This window comes from Sorex fumeus, unplaced genomic scaffold (genome assembly GCF_029834395.1).
Source record: "Sorex fumeus unplaced genomic scaffold, SorFum_2.1 ptg000122l, whole genome shotgun sequence".
Classification (NCBI taxonomy): Eukaryota; Metazoa; Chordata; class Mammalia; order Eulipotyphla; family Soricidae; genus Sorex; species Sorex fumeus.
Genome location: NW_026606179.1, coordinates 6,289,571 through 6,313,884, shown reverse-complemented (window position 1 = coordinate 6,313,884; position 24,314 = coordinate 6,289,571). Strand labels below are relative to the sequence as shown.

The window sequence follows — 24,314 nt, the reverse complement described above, 5'->3', positions numbered from 1 at the left end:
AAAGTTTTATAAAAAGCGTACTTTGAGGGTAGCATAAAATATGTATACATTGAGTTACAGGCACACTATGTTTACTTCTTGAACTGTTTTTTTATTTTGAAGGACTGATATGCCGAGCGCTACCCAGAGGGAGCCCTCATTCTGACCTTAAGGAGCGAACTGTGCTGTCAGGTTCCATAATGCAGGGTAAATATTTGGGGTATTTTGGCTTTTATTCACTACGTCCTCACTGATAAAGTAATGTGATGTTATTGCGGTGTGAATTAAATTTTCAGTCCTGATTTTCAAAACATTTTCTCTTCTGAAATATTGATAGTTAAGTCTTGACTATAACTCTCCTCTGAGCTAAATAGTTCATTTGAAGCTGTAAGCAGCTTCATTTGAAGCCTGATATTTAACTGTAGAGATGTCTTCATTTTGTAAAAATATTCTGTTATTTTGAAGATTGCACAGCGGGTAGGGCGTCTGCCTTGCACGCGGCCAACATGGCCGACCCGAGATCGATTCCTCCACCCCTCTCGGAGAGCCCGACAAGCTACCGAGAGTATTCGATATGCCAGACACAGTAACAACAAAGTCTCCAATGGAGACGTTACTGGGCCTGCTCGAGCAAATCGACGATCAACGGGAGGGCCTTTACCTTTACCTTTTATTTTGAAGATTGGTTTATCTTGAAGATTAATAGATCCTGAATAAATGTAAAAAAATTACAGAACATAACATTTACTTTTTAGGGGGATAGGAGGGCTCCAGAGCCATGCTCTGGAGTCCCAGGAGGCCCTCACTGTATTTACTGGCCAGCCAAGGATATTAGGAACCAAGATACAGTACTGTTGAGTCCTGCAGTGCCCGCGAATGCCTGGGCCACCCAGGATGTGTGGGGGGGCCTCCTGGAGCACATCCAGTGGTGCTCCGGGAGCCATAAGGGGAGCCGGTGGCTATGCTTGAGGGGATCGTATGATTCTGGGGTTTGAACTGTGGACCACATGCAAGAAATTATTTAGTCATTGCACTATCTCTCCAGTTCCAGTGCTTACTGTGTATGCGGGAGGGAAAGGTAGCATACCTAGTGGTGCTCATAGGTTGCTCTCAGAAGTGAACAGGGACCATGAAGTGCCAGGGATCAAAGCCCAGACCTCCTGTATATAAAGCATATGTGCCCAGTTATACTCTGGTCCAACATTTATGTTTTAACATTTTTAAAGTACATTTCATTGTTATTATAATGTAATTTTCATCATTTCCTTTTTTCCTTGGCGTCTTTTTTTGAAGGCACACCCAGGGCAACATCTGACAGCTTTGAAGATGGCCTTAAATATCCCAAACAAATTAAAAGGGAAAGTCCTCCCATACGGGCATTTGAAGGTGCCATTACCAAAGGAAAACCTTATGATGGTATTACCACTATCAAAGAAATGGGGCGTTCTATTCATGAGATTCCCCGACAAGATATATTAACTCAGGAAAGCCGGAAAACTCCAGAAGTGGTCCAGAGCACAAGACCAATAATTGAAGGTTCTATCTCCCAGGTAACTAGATCATGGTTTCTTTTTCTAAGCCATTGTACATCAGATTGCAATGTTTATGGAAAATGCTTCTTGAGTAGTAATTGCAGGGTGAGAGACATGCTTAGTTGTACTTAGAGTAGAATTCAGAGCTGACACATGCAGTATATGTGCTTCAGTTCTTTGAGCCATCTCCCTGGTCCAATGGAATACCTTTTATAGTGACATAATAATTTTATATAATTCTATGATGTTAGATACTTGGGCTGGAGCGATAGCACAGTGGTAGGGCATTTGCCTTGCACGCAGCCAACATGGCCGACCCGAATTCGATTCCTCCACCCCTCTCGGAGAGCCCGGCAAGCTACCGAGAGTATCTCGCCCGCACAGCAGAACCTGGCAAGCTCCCCGTGATGTATTCGATATGCCAAACACAGTAACAACAAAGTCTCCGATGGAGACGTTACTGGGCCCGCTCGAGCAAATCGAGGAACAACGGGAGGACAGTGAACAGTTAGATACTTCTCAGAGTATTAAATATGAGGGTTCTATGTTTGCTTTATTATTTTTTGTGTGTTCATAGTGTGACACGTATAATGTGGATAAGTAGGTAAAGCCAGGATTGTACTTGTGATTGAGATATCCATATTGACAGTAAAGATCACAGCAAATAAGTATTAACGAAAGTTAAACATAGACAGGAGATGGAAAGTATTCATATGCCATGGACTGCCTGTAAAGTATCCATTTTTTTCTCTTTAGGGTACACCAATAAAATATGACAGCAATTCAAGTCAGTCTGCCATCAAACATAATGTCAAATCCCTAATCACGGGGCCCAGCAAACTATCCCGTGGAATGCCTCAACTAGAGATTGTGCCAGAGAATATAAAAGTCGTGGAAAGGGGAAAATATGATGATCCAAAGACAAGCGAGCCAGTGCGTTCCCGACATACATCTGTGGTAAGCTCTGGCCCCTCCGTTCTTAGGTCAACACTGCATGAAGCTCCCAAAGCACAGCTGAGCCCAGGGCTTTATGATGATTCCAGCGCCCGGCGTACTCCTGTGAGTTATCAAAACACCATGTCCAGAGGCTCACCCATGATGAACAGAACTTCTGATGGTATGTTATGCTTACAGCTTTCACTGGTCATCCTATTGTGTTTCCTCATTGCTAGCAACTAGTAAATGTCTCATTGTTAGCTTAATTGCCACACAACCCGTAGGTTTTACTAAGACTGTGGAAGACTACTGTATTAAAAATTGGCATAACTATATGATAGGCAGAATACCTAATATTTAACTGGTGTATAATGTAGTCAGAAGTATATTAAAATAACTTTATTCTTAGAGTAACTTTTCAGCAAATCCTAAAATACTTACTGGAAGTCACCATATATAGTGGAGGATCTTGCTTTAAATTAGTGCCTTCATTAACTATATAATGCAATAAATTTAAAATGAGAAGTTGATATGTTTTTAGGGCCCCAGATTGTTTGGGCAACCATCTGGTAAAAATCAATGCCTCTTTATTGATGTAACTGCTAGCAGTTTTATAGGGGAAGAATGTTTTGGCAATGGGAGGGGAGAGTTGTAAGGAGGGAGAAAAAGAAAGTTCCTGCTTAGGATGAAGAATCTAACCTTCTTGTTCTAGTTTTTTGTTACATTATTTTTATGTTATTTGGTTTGTTTGTTTTTTGTTTTGGTGGAAGAGAGGATTGAGACCACATCTAGCATTGACCCCTGACAGTGCTCAGGGGACCATATGCAGTGCTTTGGACCATACTAAGGGTAGGTCAGGTATAAGGCAAGCACCTTAACACCTGACCTCTGTCTCTGGTCATTTTTTGGTTTTTTTTCCCTAGTAGTTGGTTTTTATGGTACTAGGAATTGAACTCAGGGCCCCGTGTTTAGTGTTTGGCTATGATAGACATTGATGGGATAATCCAACCTCATTTTATAAACATTGTTTAGAATAGAAGTGGCTGAAATAATGGAGGAGATATTGATGAAGTAATGAGAAAGTTTGTAGTGACCATTGGGCACTGAAGTAAGGAGTCTGAATCACAAAGGCAAAGAGGAAATTGAAATTAATTTCAAGTGTGACCAAAAAAATTTAGTATATTAAAATCATACAGACAATTCATTTTTATCGGATTTAAAAAGAAAATTAAATGGTCAGGGAAATAACTTGGGTCAGGTGCACATGCTTTGCATGCTCTGGAACCTGAATTTGATTCCTAGCATCACAACCCCCACCCCCCAGCACTGTCTGGACGCCCCCAAGCATTGCCAGGTATAACTCTGGTGGATCCTGAACATAGCCAGGTGTAGTTCTGGTGTCCCCCTGGGGCTCTGGTCCCAGCCAGGCCCTTGCATTGTCTAACACAGTTGGCCAAGTATCCCCAGGGCCCCCTGAGCTTGGCTTGCAAGAGCCCCTCTCCTGCCTCAACTCCCCTCAAAAAAGAAAAGTTAAACTTCATTTTTAATTTTATGATTATTTCTAATTTCTCACATTTGCATATTTTTAAAGATTAATTGTTGAATATTTTGTACAAAGAGAAATGAAATGTTATATAAATATAATATGTATTAAAATGATTCACAAATAAATATTTTACTCAGCAACTTTTCTGATCTTGTGATACTGGCTTTTTTTTTTCCAGTTACAGTTACTTCTAGTAAATCTACAAATCATGAAAGAAAATCAACACTGACCCCTACCCAAAGAGAAAGTATTCCGGCCAAGTCTCCAGTACCGGGGGTGGACCCTGTAGTAAGCCACAGCCCTTTTGACCCCCATCATCGGGCCAGCACCACCGGAGAGGTTTACCGGAGCCATCTTCCCACACATTTGGACCCAGCAATGCCATTTCACAGGGCTCTGGATCCTGGTAAGTTGTGTACTGTGATGTTATAGGAAATAAAAAATGTGTCTGATTACTTTTTTCCTAAGATTCTCACTATTAATTCCTAAAACTCTGTATTATCTCACACACACACACACACACACCCATCCATTCTTTTTGTTAGTTTTAATGCCAGTCCTGGCTCATTGCTCGGGATCACTCGTGGTGTGTGGGGGACCTTGAGATGCTCGGGATAAACCCGCATCTCCTACATGCACGCATATACCCAGGCCACTTAGGCTATAACTCAAGCTGTGTCCTTGCTTTTGTTTAGGCTTCCATTTACCTGTATGATTGTTTGTAGCCATTAGCAGAGTGTCTGTGTTTATTTTATTTTTGGTTTTGAGGCTACTCTTGGCCTTGGTGCTTAGGGTCGAAGGATTGAACCTGGGACTCCTGCATACAAAGCATGCATTGAAGCCTGTTAATCTGTCTCTCCAGCTTTAGGTGTATGGTTATCATCAAGATTCAGTTGTGTATCTTATAAGCAACAGAAGGTTAGATTTTATTTATTTATTTATATGTAGGAGTACTGCTATTTATTCAGCCACTGATTAGCTGATTGAATTGAGCATAAACTCCACCTTATTTTTTTTCCATTTTTTATAATTTTATTTATTGAATCACCGTGAGAGCAGTTAAAAAGCTTTCGGGTTTAAGTCTCGGTCATATAATGAAACATCCGTACCTTCACCAGTTCCCATTCTCCATCACCAAAACCCCCAGTATACCCCCATCCCACACCCTCCCCCTACCTGTGGGGCAGATGATTTCCACATTACTCTCTTTCTACTTTGATCACATACAGTATTTTGACATCAGACCCACCATTATTATTTGGGATTTTACCCCAACACTCAGATCTGCTGAAAAGGCAACAGTAGACAATTTGTTTTCTATTGCTGATTAAGAAGAGCATATGATGTTGCGTGGCTGCAGTAGTTCATGCGCGATTTTGAAATTCCGAAATTTTAACAATTAAATCTAGAGGGATTTCTGCCAAAACCTGCTGAGTTCCGAGATTTGTTCCTGAGTCTCTGGGATCATGGCCGTTAAGCAGCTTGATCAGGAGCCAAAAAGACCATTCATGGATGGCTACTCGGGATCTCGTTGGGATGGGGAGGAAAGGGCCAGCTCCACCCCCGTCCCATTAGGCCCCATGTGTCTCGTCACTGAGGGCCCAAACCTGACTGTCCAGTGGCCTCTGGAGGATGGCGGCCACCAACTGCCTAGGAGGAGGAGGCGAAGGGACAACATCCTTTCCTTCCTGGGGTGGCCCGGTGACAGTAACCTACGGTGGGTCTGGACGCATTTCTGCCAAAAGACCCTGGGTCCTGAGATTTGTTTCTGAGTCTCTGAGATCTTGACCTTTAAGCAGCTTGATCAGGAGCCAGAGAGACCATTCGTGGATGGCGACTCATGGTCTCATTGGGGTGGGGAGGGAAGGGCCAGATCCACCCCCATCCCGTGAGGCCCCACATGTCTCATCACTGCTGGCCCAAACCTGATTGTCCAGTGGCCTCTGGAGGATGGTGACCATTGGGCCACCAGGGGGAAACAAGCAAAGGCACGAAACCTATTCCCACCTGGGGTGGCCTAGCGCCGGTAATCTACTTACAGGGACCGGACGCATTTCTGCCAAAAGCTGCTGGGTTCTGAGATTTGTTTCTGAGCCCCTTGCTGGCTGCAGTTTTTTATGTAGTGTACCCGGCTCACTAGCAGCCTACGTGGGGCTGGGCCCCTTGCCTTAGTTAAGCAGGTTGCTGCCAACTGTGAGCCTTCTGGACTATTGGTCTGGGACAGATGGGCATCACCTTAGGAGTGATGCCAGACTGCCAGAAGCAACAGAAACCAGCCTTGTGCCAGCTTTTCTCAAACTTCTAGTCATCAGTCATTTGCTTCCCAGGTCTGTGAGTGAAAGCGGAGCTAACTATCTAGAGAATCTATGAAGGCTCAAAGCTAAAGTCTATTCCCAGGAAACTGGATTCCAAACAGCTGTGCTCTCTTGGTTCATCCCTCCTGTATCTGTCACCTGTGCTATATAGTTTCTCTAGACTTCCCTGTTCTGTGTGTTGGCTGCTGCAGTCACTTTAAGTTCACAGCAGAATTCTTCACCTAGGTGTGCTGCGTGGGTTTGGTGTTGCTTTCCTCTGGAACTGTGATCAGACTCTCATAGCTTTCAAGTCTGTCTTTGCTCCTTGTTCCATAGCAGAGAATTCCTAGTGCCCATGGTGGGTTTCATACTTTACCAGCAGGGCTCCATACAGAATTCTGCTTCTTTTTCTGTTAAGTTTTATTAGAACATGGCCATGACCATTCACTGATGTTTATAGCCTTATGACTGCCATCACCCTACTGTGACAGAGTGGGTTGATTGTCATTAAAGGCTAAAGTAGTAACTGTTGGCCCTATACAGAAAAGTTTGTTGATTTCTACTCTAATTAAAAACTTATTAAAAGATTTATCATTTTTTTACATCTAGGATCATAAGGTTATTGTTTTTCTGAGTGTGTTTTCATGATTTCTATTGTATTTTATTGGATGGTAACTGTATCACTATCATCCCATTGTTCATCAATTTACTCGAGCGGGCACCACAATAATGTCTATTCATCCCAGCCCTGAGAATTTTGGAGGCCCTTTCAGGGTCAGGGGAATGCGACCTGTTACAGTTACTGATTTTGGCATATCAAATATGCCATGGGGAGCTTCCCAGTCTTTGCCCGTGTGATTGGATGGTCAGTACTACATAAAGAATTTCATTCTCAAATATAATATTGGATATTTCAGGTGAAAATTATCAAGTTATAGGATCAGTAGTAGGGAGATAGTTTAGAGTGATGTAACTAACACCTGGTGTGGATTAAAAATAAGTAAAGTTATTTGGCAAAGATGGAGGATGAAACCAAAATTTTTTCAGCTTTTTACTGTTCTGATAAAAAATTATTAATCATTTTGTCTAGTTCTCTTTCCCTTTTTCTAGTATATTTGGTGTTTATATATCTGTTATATCAAAGGTCTAAAATGTACCCACCTAAGCCAGAGCTATAGTGCATCAGGTAGGGCATTTGCTTTGCATGCGGCCAGCCCAGATTTGATCCCCAGCACCCCATATGGTCCCTCAGGCCTTCCAGGAGTAAGCCCTGAGCACTGGCAGGTTTGGCCCCAAAACAAAACAACAGAAACTTACTCCAGAGTGCAGAGTCAGGAATAAAATGTACCCTCTTAATCCTGATAGCAGTTTCCTGAACACCCTCATCACACACACACACACACACACACACACACACACACACACACACGCACACACGCACACACACACATACACACACGCACACACGATATGAAATGTATTTGCATCTGCTCAAAGAATGTTATATGTTTACCTTTTTTGTGAGTTGTTGGTTAGCTAATTATACTACACTAAATTCTTATCTCTTGTTCTCCTCATTAGCAGCTGCTGCGTACCTGTTCCAGAGACAGCTTTCACCAACTCCAGGTTACCCAAGTCAGTATCAGCTTTATGCAATGGAGAACACAAGACAGACAATTCTAAATGATTATATTACCTCACAGCAGATGCAAGTAAACTTGCGCCCTGATATTGCTAGAGGACTCTCTCCTCGAGAGCAGCAGCTGGGTCTTCCATATCCAGCAACAAGGGGTATGTATCTTTGCAGTTCATATGGCATGGAATTTATTATATCTACCCATGCTATCTTAGGTACTGAAGAAATATATTTTGGGTGAATGGTGGAAGTACAGAGGCCATATGCTTTAATTGTTTGCATTTGTCTGTTGAGCAGGAATCATTGACTTGACCAATATGCCTCCAGCAATTTTAGTGCCTCATCCTGGGGGAACAAGTACACCTCCCATGGACAGAATCACTTATATTCCCGGTACTCAGATTACTTTCCCTCCCAGGCCATACAACTCTGCTTCAATGTCTCCAGGTAAGGGATATTCATATATTTTTTTGATATGACCAGAGCACAACTTGATTGTGTTCATAAGCATAATCTTTTAAGGTATATTTTGGGCAGTATTTTCCTAATTGGACTTTCCATTTAACACTAAGTAATAATTCCTGTGTTCCATCTGTCACAATCCAGACCAGAGGTTCCCAAACTTAATTTGGCCCATCTCCTTTTTTTTAGAAATCACTCAGCGTTTCCCCCCTTCCCCCACACACAACTACTTTCTTTAAACAAACAAACAAACAAACTGTACCCAAGGCTACCTCCTTGAATCATTCCATCACCCCATATACTTATAGGAAAATTTTATGCTCCAGTTATCATCTAAAGCTTTCAATAAAACAAACTTCCTACATCTCACAAATTTGCAGGGCGGGTTATTTTTTGTTTTTTGTATTTTTGGTTTTTGTTTGTTTTGGGCCACACCCAGCCGTATTCAAATCATTAACTACAACCCTAGCGGTGCTGAAATTCAGTAATTTGGGGTGAGAACTGAATGCTGGCTCTGGACTCAGGACTATCACTCCTGGAAATGCTCAGGGGACCATATGGGATGCTGGGGATCGAAAGTGGGTCAGCTGTGTGCCAGGTAAGTGCCTGACCCACTGTACCATTGCTCCAACTCCTCAAATGTGCAGCCTTTAAGTGTTTAGTCATTGAAAAATTTAAAAATTGGTAGCTGGAGAGATAGCTTAAGGGTCTGAGTTCACCCTCTGCTTGCAGGAGGCCTAGGTTTGAGTCCATATCCACTATATGGTACCCTAAGAACAGAGCTGGTGGGGCTGGATTGATAGTACAGTGGGTAGGGCATTTGCCTTGCACGCAGCCGACCCAGGTTCTATTCCCAGCATCCCATATGGTCCCCTGAGCACAGCCAAGAGTGATTCCTGAGTGCATTAACCAGGAGTAACCCCTGCGCATCGCCAAGTGTGACCCAAAAAGCAGAAGAAAAAAAAGAACAGAGCTGGGAGAAGCCATCAAGCACCACTGGGCTTTCAGCCCCAAAAGACAAACATACGAATTTAAACATTGGGCCAGAGATCTGGCTCAGAGGCTGCATACAGGAGCTCCAGTTTCCAGGTTTGCTCCCTAGCACCACTTGGTCCCTGAATACTGCCAGGTATGGCCCATAAACAATGGCAGATGAAACCCCAAAACCTAATATGTTGATATTTTTGTCTTTAAGTTGCATATTTTTATAATTTACAGGACATTCAACACATCTCGCAGCTGCTGCAAGTGCTGAAAGAGAGCGTGAGAGGGAGCGGGAAAAGGACCGAGAGAGGGAGCGGATTGCTGCAGTGTCCTCAGACCTCTACCTCCGCTCCGGTGAGTGGTGTGGCTTTATTCACTCCATCTGAGTTTCTTGGGACTCTTACATGGTAGAACATTAGGCTTAGTGTTGTGGGGAAAGTGACCAACCCTGTTTGGCCTGCAGCACTGCAAATGGCATAATTCCTCATGCACTATCTCCCCCAGAAATGTGAGGAATGTCAGTGATGTCATATAAATTTGTTTCTCCCGTTGTTCATCGATTTGCTCGAGCGGGCCCAGTAACGTCTCTATCATGAGACTTGTTGTTACTATGTTTGGCATATCGAATACATCACGGGTAGCTTGCCAGGCTCTGCCTTGAGGGCGAGATACTCTCGGTAGCTTGCCGGGCTCTCCGAGAGGGGCGAAGGAATCGAACTCGCGTCGGCCATGTTGGCTGCGTGCAAGGCAAACGCCTTACCCGCTGTGCTATTGCTCCAGCCCATCATACAAATTAAAAGACAGAAAATGACAACATCAAGTGAGGTGCAGGTAAAAGTGCTATAGAAGTTGAAGTGATTCAGAGATCAGTTTTAAATAGGAATATGTTTCCATGATGAACTTCTCATTTTAATTTTATCCCAGCTGTTGGCTACAATTGGGCCTGCCAGTGCTGGGTACAGAGTTGTGGAAGACTGAAAACAGTTTAAGTAAAGATATCAATTCATAGATATGATAGAAAGACATTCTTGTTGGATGGGTATTTATAAGAGGAATATGCCAGAGTGAGAGTAAAGCAGGTAGGGCAATTGTTTTGTACGTGTCACACTGGTTTTGATCCCGGGCATCCCATATGACCCCCTGAATCTGCCAGGAATGATCACTGAGGTCCACTGAGTATGGCCCAAAATCAAAATAAATAAAATTTTTTAAAAAGAGGAATGACAGTGGGGCTGGAGTGATAGCACAGCAGGTAGGACATTTGCCTTGCACGCGGCCGACCCAGGTTCGATTCCCAGCATCCCATATGGTCCCCTGAGCACTGCCCGGAGTAATTCCTGAGTGCAGAGCCAGGAGTAACCCCTGTGCATCGCCGGGTGTGACCCAAAAAAAAAAAAAGGAATGAGAGGGGCTGGAGTGATAGCATAGCAGGTAGGGCATTTGCCTTGCACACTGCCAACCTGAGTTCGATTCCCAGCATCCCATGTGTTCCCCTGACCACTGCTAGGAGTGATTCCTACATGCAGAGTCAGGAGTAACCCCTGTGCATTGCTGGGTGTGACCCAAAAAAGGCAAAAAAAAAAAAAAGGAATAAGAGGACCAGAGAACTAGTGCAGTGGATAGGGCACTTGCCTTGCGCAAGGCTGACCGAAGTTTGATCCCTGGTATCCCATATGATCTCCCTAGCCTTGCCAGGAGTGATCCCTGAGCACAGAACCAGGAGTAAACTCTGAGCACAGGTAGGCATGGCCCAAAACCAAAAAAAAAAGAAAAAGGAGTGATAGACCAGATACAGTACATAAGATACAATGCATAAGATGCCTGCCTCACATATGGCTGACCCAGGTTTGTTCTCTGGAACTGCATATGGTCTCCTGAGCCCTGTCATGAGTGATCACTGAGTACAAAAGCCCTGAGCAGTGTTGGGCATTACCCCCAAATCCCCCAAAGCCTTCCCCAAAAGAAAAACCTAACTAAAAGAAGAGTGAAAAAAGGAAACAAGGTAGGAAGGTTCCGTGACACCTTTGGCTTACCAATCAAATGTGCTGTTTGAGTAGTGACATGGTCAGAGACACATTTACGCAAAAATGACATGATAAAGATTAGGACCCTGAAAGTGGTGACGGGTTGGTACCAGGATGTCAATAAAACCATTCCAGTAATTCCTAACTACAGCCTTAGATAATGTTGACAGTGTGAGTGGCCAGAAGCAAATGACTAAAAAGAATGGTATTAAAGTAGAATCCAAGGACAACTAGGAAGTGGGGGAGAGCTGTAAGATTAGATTTCTCCGAAGATAAGTAGGTTTGTGCTAGCTCAGTGGGCTGGAACACATGCTTTGCAAGCAGGAACTCTGGGTTTGATCCCTGGCACTGCTGGTCTCCTGAGCACTGAGCTGGAAGTAGCCCTGAGGTGTGTGGCCTTATAACCAAAAAATAAAAATACAGATCAAAATTTATAAAAACAAAGAGATGATTTTCATTTTAGATATACTTCATTTAACATGTCTTTGGAACATCTTTTCTTATCTCTGTTTATATTGCCTGTTTATATTCTCTTAACTCAGTGAAAGAGATCAAACTGTTCACCAGGTCCCTGTTTTATATATGCAGATCTGCTGTCAGAGAAATAACTGAGAGGTTGGTGTGATAGAACACTGGGTAAAGCTCTTATCTTGCATGTGGTCCAGTCCTTGGTACCCATGAACATCATCAGGAGTGATCCCTGAGTGCAGAGCATTGAGTCCTGAGCACCTCCAGTTGTAGCTCAGAAATCTCCTCCCCCCACCTTACACCACCCCCCAAAAAGAGAAAAATATTGAGTGATTTTGGTGGCTTAGGATTTATTGGGAATTAGCTTGAATAGAAATTCTAAAGGAACAGTGAAGAGGAGCCAGTCCTTAGCTGATACTCGGAGGAATGTTATAGGTGGAAGAAAGGGAAAACCATCTAAGAGGTAAATGCAGAGCACTGTGAAGAGTTTGTCATATTCATGTGGTTATAGGAGATAAAATGTTTGAAATCAATGTGGTAGCCATATAGAGGAAGTGCCCAAAAGCTAGTCACCATAAGTGACCCAAGTAGTACAGTTCCCAGGGACTTAGTTCAATGGTTTCAAAGCCTAAAAAGTGCTCTCGCTCTCTCTATCTCTCTCTGTCTCTGTCTCTGTCTCTGTCTCTGTCTGTCTCTCTCTCTCTCTCTCTCGTTATGTGTAATGAAAACCACTAAGTGTCTGATCATAGGAAATGCTTTAAGGATAGTCAAGTATGCAATCTGTTGATTGCATAAAAAGCATAGGAAATTAATTACATGCTCATTCTAATATAGAACTTTTATGGGAACTAGATTTTTTGTTTGTTTTTGGGCCATACCCAGCAGTGCTCAGGGCTTACTCCTGGCTCTATGCTCAGGAATCATTCCTGGCAGTGCTCTGAGAACCATATGGGATGCCAGGGACCAAACCTGGATTGGCTGCTTGCAAGGCAAATGCCCTACCCACTGTACTCCAACCCAGGAACTAGATTTTTTTTTTTATGGGAGGTCCTCCCAGGTAGTGTTCAGGGGATACAAGGGCCACTCCTTATGATACCAGGTCAGCCTGGCTGGTTGTGTTTTAGTGTTGGAACCTAAGGATGCAGGCTCTGAAGTCCCAAGGACTCCTGGGGCCATCTGACAGTGCTGGAGCACTCCAGGACTGTATCCATCAATACTCCCAGGTTCATTCTAGGTATACCCTAACTGCTCTTCGCATCACTGGGGAACTAGATTTTTTTTTTTATACTCAGTGCCTTTTTTTTTAATTAGTGAAACACCATGAGCTACAGTTGTAGACTTACAAACTTAAGTGCTTGGGTTTCAGTTGTACAATGATTGAGTACTCATCCCTCCACTAGTGCCCATTCTTCACTACCAGTGATCTCAGTAGCCCTCCCACCCACCACCCCATCCCCCTCACCCCACCCTGCCTCTGTGGCAGGACATTCCTTTTTGCTCACTCTTTCCTTTAGGGTGTTGTAGTTTGCAATAGAGGTATTGAGTGACCATCGTGTGGGGAACTAGATTTTAACAATGTTTGTGATCCCACTTCATTTAAAATTTGATGAGTTACATTCAAATTTAAGACATAAATGTCAATTTTCTTCATCTGAAATTTGAAAGATTGATATTTTGTGAAGTGCCTGAAAAATCAGTCATAACATTGTTAGTAAAAGTGTTTTAGAGACATAAAAATCTGTGTAGCACTTCCATTTCTAGGAATATATGAGCTGATGAACGGTCAAGAGAAAATTGCTGCAAAGATTGACTTAAGTGTTTCTGCACTGAGATAAGAATGATATACTAGGGGCTAGAGTGATAGCACAGCAGGTAGGGTGTTTGCCTTTGTGGAAGACAATATAGAACTTCCTCAAAAAACTAGGAATTGAGCTTACATATGACCCAGCAATTCCATTCCTGGGAATATACCCCAAGGGCCCCAAAGTACAATGCCTGTGTTCACTACAGCCCTATATACAATAGCCAAAATAGAGAAACAATTCAAATGCCCACAAACAGATGAATGAGTAAAGAAACTATGGTAACTATACACAATGTAATACTACTCAGATGTAAGAAAAGATAAAGTTATGCAACTTACTGCAACCTGGATGGATCTGGAAAGTATTCTGTTGAGTGAAATTAGTCAGATGATCTTTCACCTATGCGAGATATAAAGAAACCTTCTAGGGGAATATCAAAGGTCCAAAAGCAATAGAAACATAGAGCAGAAGATTGGTCTTTGTAATGGTCTATCTCACAAATATTCAATGAACTTTTTTTTTTAAGAGGTGGATGAGGAAAATAGTTTTGAAAAACAGTCTAGGAGTGGGGCAGGAAGAATTGTGGTGGAGTGAAGTAGTCTCAATCCCCCGTAGCGCAGTAGAATATTATTTTCTTTACAATCCTTAGAAAGTTGTCACTGTCACTGTCCTCCCATTGTTCACCGATTTTCTCAAGCGGGCCCAGTAATGTCTCCATTGTGAGACTTTGTTGTTACTGTGTTTGGCATATCGTCACGGGTAGCTTGCCAGGCTTTGCCGTATGGGCGAGATGCTTTCAGTAGCTTGCAGGGCTCTCCGAGAGGGGCAGAGGAATTGAACTCGGGTCGGCCATGTTGGCTGCATGCTGATTTTTGTTTTGGAAATGGTAAACACACCAGAGTTTGAGAAAAAGTCTGATAGATAAACCTTATTAGTACTTCATTGTTACTTTTGTTTGTTCTATTTCCACACCCCAGTGATACTAGGGGGAGTCTATTCAGAATCAGGAACTGAATCCGGTCCCCAGCATACAGATACTCTAGCTCTTTAAGCTGTCTCCCTGACCCTATTATTGTTATCTTTGTTTCTCAATGGAAGCACAGTAGAAACATCATAAAAAATGAAAATGACAATAAATGATAACATGTTTCAGTTTGAGTTATTACTCTGGCTTTCTTTCTTTCATCTTTAATATGAAAAACTCTTACCAAACTTTTCTATCTAGAAAGGGCATAAAATGGGAGATAAAATTTCTTAATTTATTTTTCTCTGTCGTATTTAGCAATATTGAAAAGTTACAATCCCTAAATTTTTCTGTATTCAGTTCCCATTTTTTTTTTTTTTGGTTTTTTTTTTTTTGTCTCTTCAGGCTCAGAACAGCCCGGCAGACCTGGCAGTCATGGTTATGTGCGCTCCCCATCTCCTTCAGTAAGAGCCCAAGAGACCATCCTTCAACAGAGACCCAGTGTTTTTCAGGGAACAAATGGAACCAGTGTGATCACACCTTTGGATCCAAGTGCTCAGCTGCGAATCATGTAAGTGTGTTGTACATTTTAGATAACAAATCTCTTGGTTTGCAGACTTTACTTTTTGACTGCATTAGTTTAAAGTAGGGTGGTGATTTTTCTACCTGCTCAGTATTATCTTCTGTCTCCTCACTCCTCCCTCCCAGAAAAGTTTTCTCTTCATAGGTTGTGATTTGTTTGGCTTTGTTTGTTTGTTTGTTTATTTTTATAGGCCACTGCCTGCTGGGGGCCCTTCAATAAGTCAAAGCCTGCCAACCTCCCGCTACAACACTGCTGCGGATGCCCTGGCTGCTCTTGTGGATGCTGCAGCTTCTGCCCCGCAGATGGATGTTTCCAAAACAAAAGAGAGTAAGCATGAAGCTGCCAGGTTAGAAGAAACTTTGAGAAGCAGGTCAGCAGTTAGTGAACAACAGCAGCTAGATCAGAAAACCATGGAGGTGGAGAAGAGATCTGTTCAGTGTCTGTACACCTCTTCAGCCTTTCCAAGTGGCAAGCCCCAGCCTCATTCTTCAGTAGTTTATTCTGAGGCTGGGAAAGATAAAGGGCCTCCTCCAAAATCCAGATATGAGGAAGAGCTAAGGACCCGAGGGAAGACTACCATTACTGCAGCTAACTTCATAGACGTGATCATCACCCGGCAAATTGCCTCGGACAAGGATGCAAGGGAACGTGGCTCTCAAAGTTCAGACTCTTCTAGTAGCTGTATGTATCTCAATCTCAGTTTTGCAATGTGATATCAGAGTAAAGAATTACTTTATTCTTTAGGCAAATCAAAACAAGTATGATATAAAGAAAATCCTAATCTTTGTAGTAAATGTTAATAGAAAAGGATTTATGGGTTAGAAGTAAGAGCAAAAATTTCTCCTCTACTATTTTTTATGATTATTTAAGTATCAGATTTTAAATAGACCTTACAAGTGTTTTTTATGAGAAAACCATGCCCTTTTAAAAGATGGAAAGTAGACAGTGGAAGGGTTGAGCTTATTACCACTTTCAGGCATCTGGAAGGTGAAAAATGGATGGACCATCGAGCTCTGACTTACTGAAGCCTAATTTCTCAGGAAGAGCATTCTAGTATGTGTTTCAATATTTAGACAAATATTGTATGATTTTTCTAAAAAATAGATTTTTGTTTGTGTAATGCTAGATATTCAACACAGAACTTGACATGCTAGTCATGCTTTCTACTACTTAGATACATCCCAGCTCCTCTAAAATACAAACTTTTAAAAGACCACTTGACTATTAGTAATAGGTTTTTACACATCTTCTTCCTTACAAATTGCACTTTGATCAAGTCTGGTTAGTCACTATAACGTTTAACGAAAAATCTGTATTAATATGCTGGAAGTGTTACTTTACATTTATTTTACTTTTGGTTTTTGGGCTACACATAGTGGTGCTCAGGGCTTACTCCTGGATGTATACCCAAGGATCATTCCTGGCAGTGCTCAGGGGAGTATATTAGGTACCAGGAACTGAATCTGGGTTGATCACGTGCAAGCGCCTTACTCACTGTACTATCTCTTTGACTCTCATTTATTTTTTATTTTTTAATTTTAGTTTCTTAAATTTGTTCACAGTAAGTGATTATATTTAATATTTCAACACCAATCCCACCATCATTAAACCTTCCTACCACCATTATTTCGAATTTTTCCCACCACCATTCAAGCCTTCCTGCTACAGGCAGATGCTAGATAATTTATTTTCTGTTGCTTATTATGAATATCATGGGCGGTCGTGCAGCCACTTTTGCAGCTGTGCACTCCTAGAATTCTGAAATTGTAAATGATTGGGGTCTGGAGACATCTTTGTAGGGATCTAATCCATTTTGAGATTCATGTGGGAGTCTCTGGATCAAGACTGTTAATGCCTTAAATGGCGCCTGGAGGCAATTCGTGGGTGTGACAGCCTTGACCCAAAGGGGTGGGGAGACGGGAAGGGATGGCTAGTCTCCTCTGCTGCATGGCCCGAAGTCTTCAGTCCCTAATCCCATGTGCCTGGGATTTTCTTCTGGAAGTTTGTGGCCACGGGGGTTCATTTGGAGTGGACAGAGAGAGGACACCCACTCCATCTGAGGTCCCTCTGGTGAAATTGGCTCGACTGGGGTCCGGAGAAATCTCTGGCGAGCTGCTGTCTTTCAGGATTCACTGCTGAGTCTCTTGATTCTCATTTACTTTTAATTGTCTAAATACTCTGTAAAATTCCAAAGTAACAAGTAAGTGTTTAGATAAGCTTCCGCTAATAAGTGATATTTAATTCGCTTGATCAGTCATCTCTTCATCGTTTCATTAATGGAAGTAATGAAGTAGAGTTATACATGATGGGAAAAAATGACTTTTCATGCACCAACATGCAGTATGAAATTCTTTTTTATCATCAGGCATCCACTTGCATAATCATAATTTGGATGAATTTGAGGTTTTTGAAAAGAAGAGGCCCATTACTAGTCTGTTGTTTAAAGACTTTTTTTTAGCTTGAGATTAGAAAATTTCTCAAAAAGGTAGTATGCATGCAGAAAATTGTTAGCTGAAGACGTTCAATATTGAGATGACTAGATCTTTGGCAGGAAGTTGTTAACACGCTAGTGATTCAGCCTTCAATTTACTCAGTGTTGTATTATGCAGTTCTCCTCATCACCGGATAACACTTATTTTCAGTTTATATCACAAACCAAATTCTGATCTAATATTTTGACTTTTAGAAAGCCTAAAGATAGAATGTCTGATTTTTTTATGTAATTTTTATTATATAATAAAATACTTATGTTTCTGAATAGGCTTAAAAAATAAAATCACTGGGCAAATTACTTGCATAACCTAGAAAGTAATGTACAGTAAGTTAGAGTAGTTTTCACTTTTTCTCTTCATAGCATTCCTTCTGCTGAAGCTAAAGCATAGCATCTTCATCTTATACCTAAGTGGGCAAGAGCAGATGAACACATTTTAGCATCTTGCTTTTTCTCAGTTCTTTGTTGAATGTTTTGAGCAGGTTTGGGATGTTGGGTGTCTTAACAATGATGGCACAAAAGACATAATCATTTAGCTCCTCAAAGGTATTTTGCATCCCAGCTGTTCTTCTGAGGGTTCTATAATTTGGGTAACTAATTTTTATGACCTAGTCTATTAGAGGATAATAGGAAAGGGCTGTTCAGTTGAGTAGTGGAGGAGATTGGGATAGACTGTAGGTAGACTTCCTTTCAACATTCTTACCTACATTTAGGAGCTATTGACTGCTCACACTTGCTGATGCAGGCAGGGATATCTATTCTGGGGCTTCTGACAGTTTTTTTTTTTTTTTCATATTCTCTGGTGCAGCCTCTAGATCAAGGAATACTCTTCTTAAAAGCCATAGACTCTAGCAGGAGGTTACAGTTACCAGTCCCCCATTCTGAGCTCTGAGGCCCAAGTTAGAACGGGGCAAAGCTTCCTATACTCTGCGGCACAGCCCTTGGGTTTCCTTGGCATCTCAAAAAGGGCTCTTCTCTGTTATAGGCTTTTTCATCTTCTGCCGGGGGATTGAATTTGCTTTTCCTCATACATTCCCGACTATTTGTGTTTATTTTCACAAAGTAAGAAGGTGCTGAAATATTATTAGCCAGCATTACTAAGTATTTGAAGAAATTATTACATATTTTCTAATTTGTAGTTTTGAAGTTATAGTAATGGAAATCTTTTTCTAAGTAATGAACATTTTTCTAAGAGCTATCTCATAGAATTAAGATTATTAGAAATTATTAGAAACAGTGAATAGCAGAGATCCATTTTGTCATTTAGTATCTTCTAAAGCCTGTTTTCTGGTTATTTTCTTTTCCAGTTCACAGGAGAATGTCACAAATCAGTTTTGTATTCTGCTAGCCTACCAAGGAAGCGCTTGGGGCCAATATGGAAGTGCCCGTGGACTTGCTAGCAGTCAGTTGAGCGTATTAATTATTCATTAACCTAGGTTCTGAGTTGTTTTTTTATTTCTGAGTGAAAATATGCAAAGAGATTTGAAAGTCTTGAACTTGTGAAACGTTTTTTAAAAGTTTAAAACAAGATTCTTTTCTTTTCTTTAAGTATCTTCACACCGGTATGAAACACCTAGTGATGCTATTGAGGTGATAAGTCCTGCCAGTTCTCCTGCGCCATCTCAGGAAAAATTACAGGCCTATCAACCAGAGGTTGTTAAGACAAATCAAGCAGAAAGTACGTCTTTTTTTAGCTACCAGTTCGTATATTTTCATATTTGCATTTATGATTTCTTTCTGGTTATCTGATTATCTTATCTAACTATTAGGAAGTAACTTGTTCTGTTTGGTTTAAGAATAACTTTATGTTAGCTTTCTTAGAAGTAAACACTTTTAAGCTACCGCTGATAATACTTTTACTTTTGGTTTTTTGTTTGTTTGGTTTGATTGGTTTGGGACCACACCCAGCTTGCTTAGGGTTGCTCCTGACTCTGCATGGAGTAATCATTCCTTGTGGTGCTTGGGGGACCATTTGGGATGCTGGGGATTAATCCTGCACATCCATTATGGTGCCCCAAGCACTGCCAGAAGTAATTTCTGAGTGCAGAGCTAAGAGTAACCCCTGAGCATCGCTGGGTGTGACCCAAAAAGCAAAATAAAAAAGAAGCAAAATTAAGATAAATGAATCCTGTAGTTAGAGATATATGCTCTACATTTCTTTCATGTTTCCTCCTGAATTATGTTAATCTTTGATAGTGAGTGAAAAGCAGGTGCATCCCTATAGTCAGACATCTCTCTGTCCTCTCTTAGGTGATGCTACCAGACAGTATGAAGGACCATTACATCATTTTCGATCACAGCAGGAATCGCCTTCTCCGCAACAGCAACAGCCTCCATCCTCACAGTCAGAAGGGGTGGGGCAGGTGCCCAGAACTCATCGGCTAATTACTCTTGCTGATCATATCTGTGTAAGTTTCTCTTCCTTGTTTTCCCCTTTGACCATGATCATATCACAATAAAAATATTTAGATTTTTTTCTTTGTTTATTAGTTGTGTGGGCTACTCCTGGCAGTGCAGAGGGCACTGAGAGTGAGTCTTGGGCTACTTTCTGTAATGTTAGGGCCACTCCTGGTGGTGGCCACTGCCTTGACGTGCTGGGGGTTAAACCTAGAGCCTCATATACTCACGGTATATGCTCTACCTCATGAGTGATATCTTTGACCCAAAGTTGTCTTAGATGTTGTGTGGGATTTTTGATAAGTACTTAATGGGTTTAACCAATTCTTTTTCTCATTCATAGCAAATTATCACACAAGACTTTGCTAGAAATCAAGTTTCTTCGCAGCCTTCCCAGCAGCCTCCTACTTCTACATTCCAAAATTCAACATCTGCTTTAGTGTCCACACCTGTGAAGACTAAAACATCAAATCGTTATAGCCCAGAATCTCAGTCTCAGTCGGTCCACCTTCCAAGACCAGGGTCACGGGTCTCTCCAGAAAATATTGTAGACAAGTCCAGAGGAAGGTATGTTTTTTAACTCAAACTATATGTTAATTTTGTGGTAGTAAAGTGCTTTGAATTCATCTCCATAAAATGGAGTTAGTTTCTCATACCCTAATTTTTTTTTTATCACTATCTGGAAGCTATAACTAAGAATTTCTTTTGTGTTTTTGAAATGACTGCTGTTTGAGTAATTGGGGGAAATTGGTACTATATTTTTTTTTAAATATTTTTCTTTCTTTTTTTAAACCACTTCTGACATTGCTCCCAGCAGTGTATGCCTAAAGGTTTAGTGCTTGTTGATTACAAGGCCAACATCCAGTAGTGTTCAGTGATGTGGTGTCAGGGACTGAAGGACCTCAGAGCTGCTAAGCATGTACTTTACCACTTGAGCTGTCTTCCAGTCACATTACCTTATCTTTTTAACATGTATTCAGAAGTTGATTGCTCATTTTAGAACAGCATGTAAATTCAGTAAACCACATGAAAATGATTGTCAAATATTGTAAGGGGAGAGGAGGAAGTGGAAGGAAGGCAGTTATGTTTGCTAATCCATTTTGGAGGGGGACGTCCCAACAACATTGACAGTCACGGTGTATGGGGTTTGCAATGGGGTATTTGAACCTATGTGCAAGGCGTGTATTCTTCTGCTTGAGCCACCTTGCTTGCTCAAATTAAATTTCTTTTTCATTTAAATGTTTTTTCATTTCTTTAAGAAATTGAAGGTTGAAATATATTAGTAAAGTAGAACTATGACCTATAATGATTAACGGTGGGTAACAGCATAGGGGAGATAATCAAGTTTCTATAACTTTCATGAAAGGAAGCTGTTTGAGTTTCATCAGTTAAGAAAGGTATAAGATGATTTAGAGTTTAAGAGATAACTAACAGAGAGCTAAAAGAAGGTGATTATTTTTCTTTTTTAAGTCCACATCTAGGTTGGGGAAGTGTGCTCAGTGAAAGAGCATATCTGCTCAGAGGTAGAGCACTTGCCTAGCAGGTGTGGGGCCGTGACTTTGATTCTTAGCAGTATACTGCCCTAAGCACTGCCCTGGTAATCCATGAGGACGACCAGACTATTTTTTTTCTTTTTGGGTCACACACGGCAGTGCACAGGGCTTACGCCTGACTCTGCACTCAGGAATTACTCCTGGCAGTGCTCAGGGGACCATATGGGATGCTGGGGATTGATCCTGGGTCAGCCGCGTGCAAGGCAAACACCCTACCTCCTGTACTATAGCTCCAACCCCCAAATATTCGTTTTTAAAAATTTTTTTTATTGGGAAAATTTTTTTTAATTGAATAGCTGAGGGGCTGGAGCGATAGCACAGCGGTAGGGCGTTTGCCTTTCACGCAGCCGACGTGGCCGACCCGAGTTCGATTCCTCCGCCCCTCTCGGAGAGCCCGGCAAGCTACCGAGAGTATCTCGCCCGCACGGCAGAGCCTGGCAAGCTACCTGTGAAGTATTCAATATGCCAAACACAGTAACAACAAGTCTCACGACGGAGATGTTACTGGGCCCGCAAATCGATGAATAACGGGAGGACCGTGACCCGTGAATCACAGAGATAGACTTACAAAGTTTTTCATGATTCGGTTTCAGTGATAACAGTGTTCCAACACCCATCCTTCCACCAATGTACATTTCACAGTACCAGTGTCCCCAGTTTCTCTCCAGTTACTCCCACCCCCCACCCCAGTCTGCCTCTATATCAGGCATTTTTATTTTCTCTCTCTCCCTTCTCCTCCTCCTCCTCCTCCTTCTTACCCTTTTTCTCTCCCTCCCTCCCCCCTTCCCTTTCTCTCTCTGTACATTGTGGTTTGCAATTCAGATACTGAAAGATTATCAGAAATATTCCTTTACTTTTAATACTCAGTTCTTGTCCAGCGTGGTCACTCCTAGCCCTTATTTTCCCTGGCCATGGATATTAGTCTTCTACTAGTTTAGATAGATAGATTTTTAATATACCACAAACACAGTCATTCTATATCTGTCCCTCTCCTTCTCACCCATTTCATTCAGCATGATACTCTCCATATCCAACCATTTATAAGCAAATTTCATGACTTCATTTTTCCTAATAGCTGCGTAGTATTCTATTGTGTAGATGGACTAGTTTCTTTAGCCATTCGTCTGTTCTCAGGCACTCAGGTTGTTTCCAGATTCTGGCTATGGTGAATAGTGCTGCAGTGAACATAGGAATGCAGATGGTGTTTCTGCTGTGTTTTTGGGGCCCCTGGGGCATATTCCCAGAAGTGGTATTGCTGGGTCAAATGGGAGCTCAATTTCTAGTTTTTTGAAGAATGTCCATGTTGTTTTCCAAAAAGGCTGGACCATTTGGCATTGCCACCAACAGTGAAGAAGAGTCCCTTTCTCCTCACGTCCGTACCAGCACTGGCTGCTCTTGTTCTTTCAGATGTGTGCCCATCACACTGGTGTGAGATGGTATCTCATTATTGGTTTGATCTGTATCTCCCTGGTAATTAGTAATGAACAGCATTTCTTTATGTGTCTTTTGGCCATTTAAATCTCTTCTTTAAGAAAGTTTCTGTTCATTTTTTCTCCCCATTTTTTGATGGGGTTGGATTTTTTTTCTTGTAGAGTTCAACCAGTGCCTTTTATGTCTTTGATATTAGCCCCTTATCAGAAGGGTGAATGACTTTTGCTGTTCTTTAGATTGTCTCTGTATCTTAATCACTGTTTCTGTTGAAATGCAGAAGCTTCTTAGTTTAATGTAGTCCCATTTATTTATTATTGCTTCCACTTGCATGGTCGGTGGTGTTTCATCTTTGAACATACCTTTAGCTTCAATATTATGGAGAATTTTGCCTACATTTTCTTCCATGTACCTATTGAATTCGGGTCTGATGTTGAGGTCTTTTATCCATTTTAATCTAACTTTTGTGCCTGGTGTTAGGTAGAGGTCAGAGCCCATTTTTTTTTTTTTTGGGCGAGGCTTTCCTTGCTCCACTTCATATTTCTTGCTCTTTTATTATAGATTAAATGATCTTATATTTAGTATCTGTGTCAGGATATTCAACCCTATTCCACTGATATGCAGATCTGCTTTTATTCCAATACCATACTGTTTTAATTACTGTCACTTTGTGGATTACCAAACTTTCACTATCTACCTAATACACTGAGAGTGTCCCTATGTCTTTCCTCTCTTTGGCACCACTGGAGATGGCCTCTGTTAAGGAAAATAGCCATCTCTGCGAAATAGATGGCTGATTGGGAAAGGAAATGGCAAATTTATAATTATAGATGTTAAAAGCCACAGGGTTTTTTTTTAACTTAATTTTTTTATTTTCATTGATAACACCATGATTTATAAACTTGTTCATTATATCATTTTCTCAAGTATTTAGTGTTCAGCACCACTAGTGTGACCTTACCCCCACCAATGTCCCCAGTTTCCTTCCCAATCCCAACTTACCCCCACAGGCACATAACAAATTTGCTTTATATTGCTGTTCCAATAAAACTTCTGGAAATGGCAAATAGAATGATCACAAAGTAAATAAGTAAGAGCCCATTTGTGATTGCTATATAATTCTGACCTATGTAAATAAGAAAATTAAATACATTTAATAATACCATATAATAAAATGTGTATTCTCATTTACATATATGTTTTCAAACCTGTAATATGAAGTCTTTTACATT

The 24,314-nt window shown here is 41.4% G+C and overlaps 1 protein-coding gene across 14 annotated transcripts in view; it reads left to right on the top strand.

The window, feature by feature from the left end:
- The window catches only part of NCOR1 (nuclear receptor corepressor 1), a 225,722-nt gene that overhangs the window by 179,413 nt on the left and 21,995 nt on the right, over window positions 1-24,314 (top strand). For 9 of the 14 annotated variants that reach the window (XM_056135723.1, XM_056135718.1, XM_056135716.1 and 6 more), the window contains 12 exons: window positions 103-186; window positions 1,273-1,529; window positions 2,268-2,628; window positions 4,172-4,399; window positions 7,869-8,078; window positions 8,221-8,370; window positions 9,604-9,723; window positions 15,036-15,201; window positions 15,404-15,894; window positions 19,254-19,382; window positions 19,955-20,112; window positions 20,445-20,668. In XM_056135723.1, coding sequence (XP_055991698.1) covers window positions 103-186; window positions 1,273-1,529; window positions 2,268-2,628; window positions 4,172-4,399; window positions 7,869-8,078; window positions 8,221-8,370; window positions 9,604-9,723; window positions 15,036-15,201; window positions 15,404-15,894; window positions 19,254-19,382; window positions 19,955-20,112; window positions 20,445-20,668 — 2,578 coding nt within the window. The remainder of the gene's footprint in view (window positions 1-102; window positions 187-1,272; window positions 1,530-2,267; window positions 2,629-4,171; window positions 4,400-7,868; window positions 8,079-8,220; window positions 8,371-9,603; window positions 9,724-15,035; window positions 15,202-15,403; window positions 15,895-19,253; window positions 19,383-19,954; window positions 20,113-20,444; window positions 20,669-24,314) is intronic. The other 5 variants (XM_056135725.1, XM_056135722.1, XM_056135721.1 and 2 more) reach the window with 2 other exon arrangements.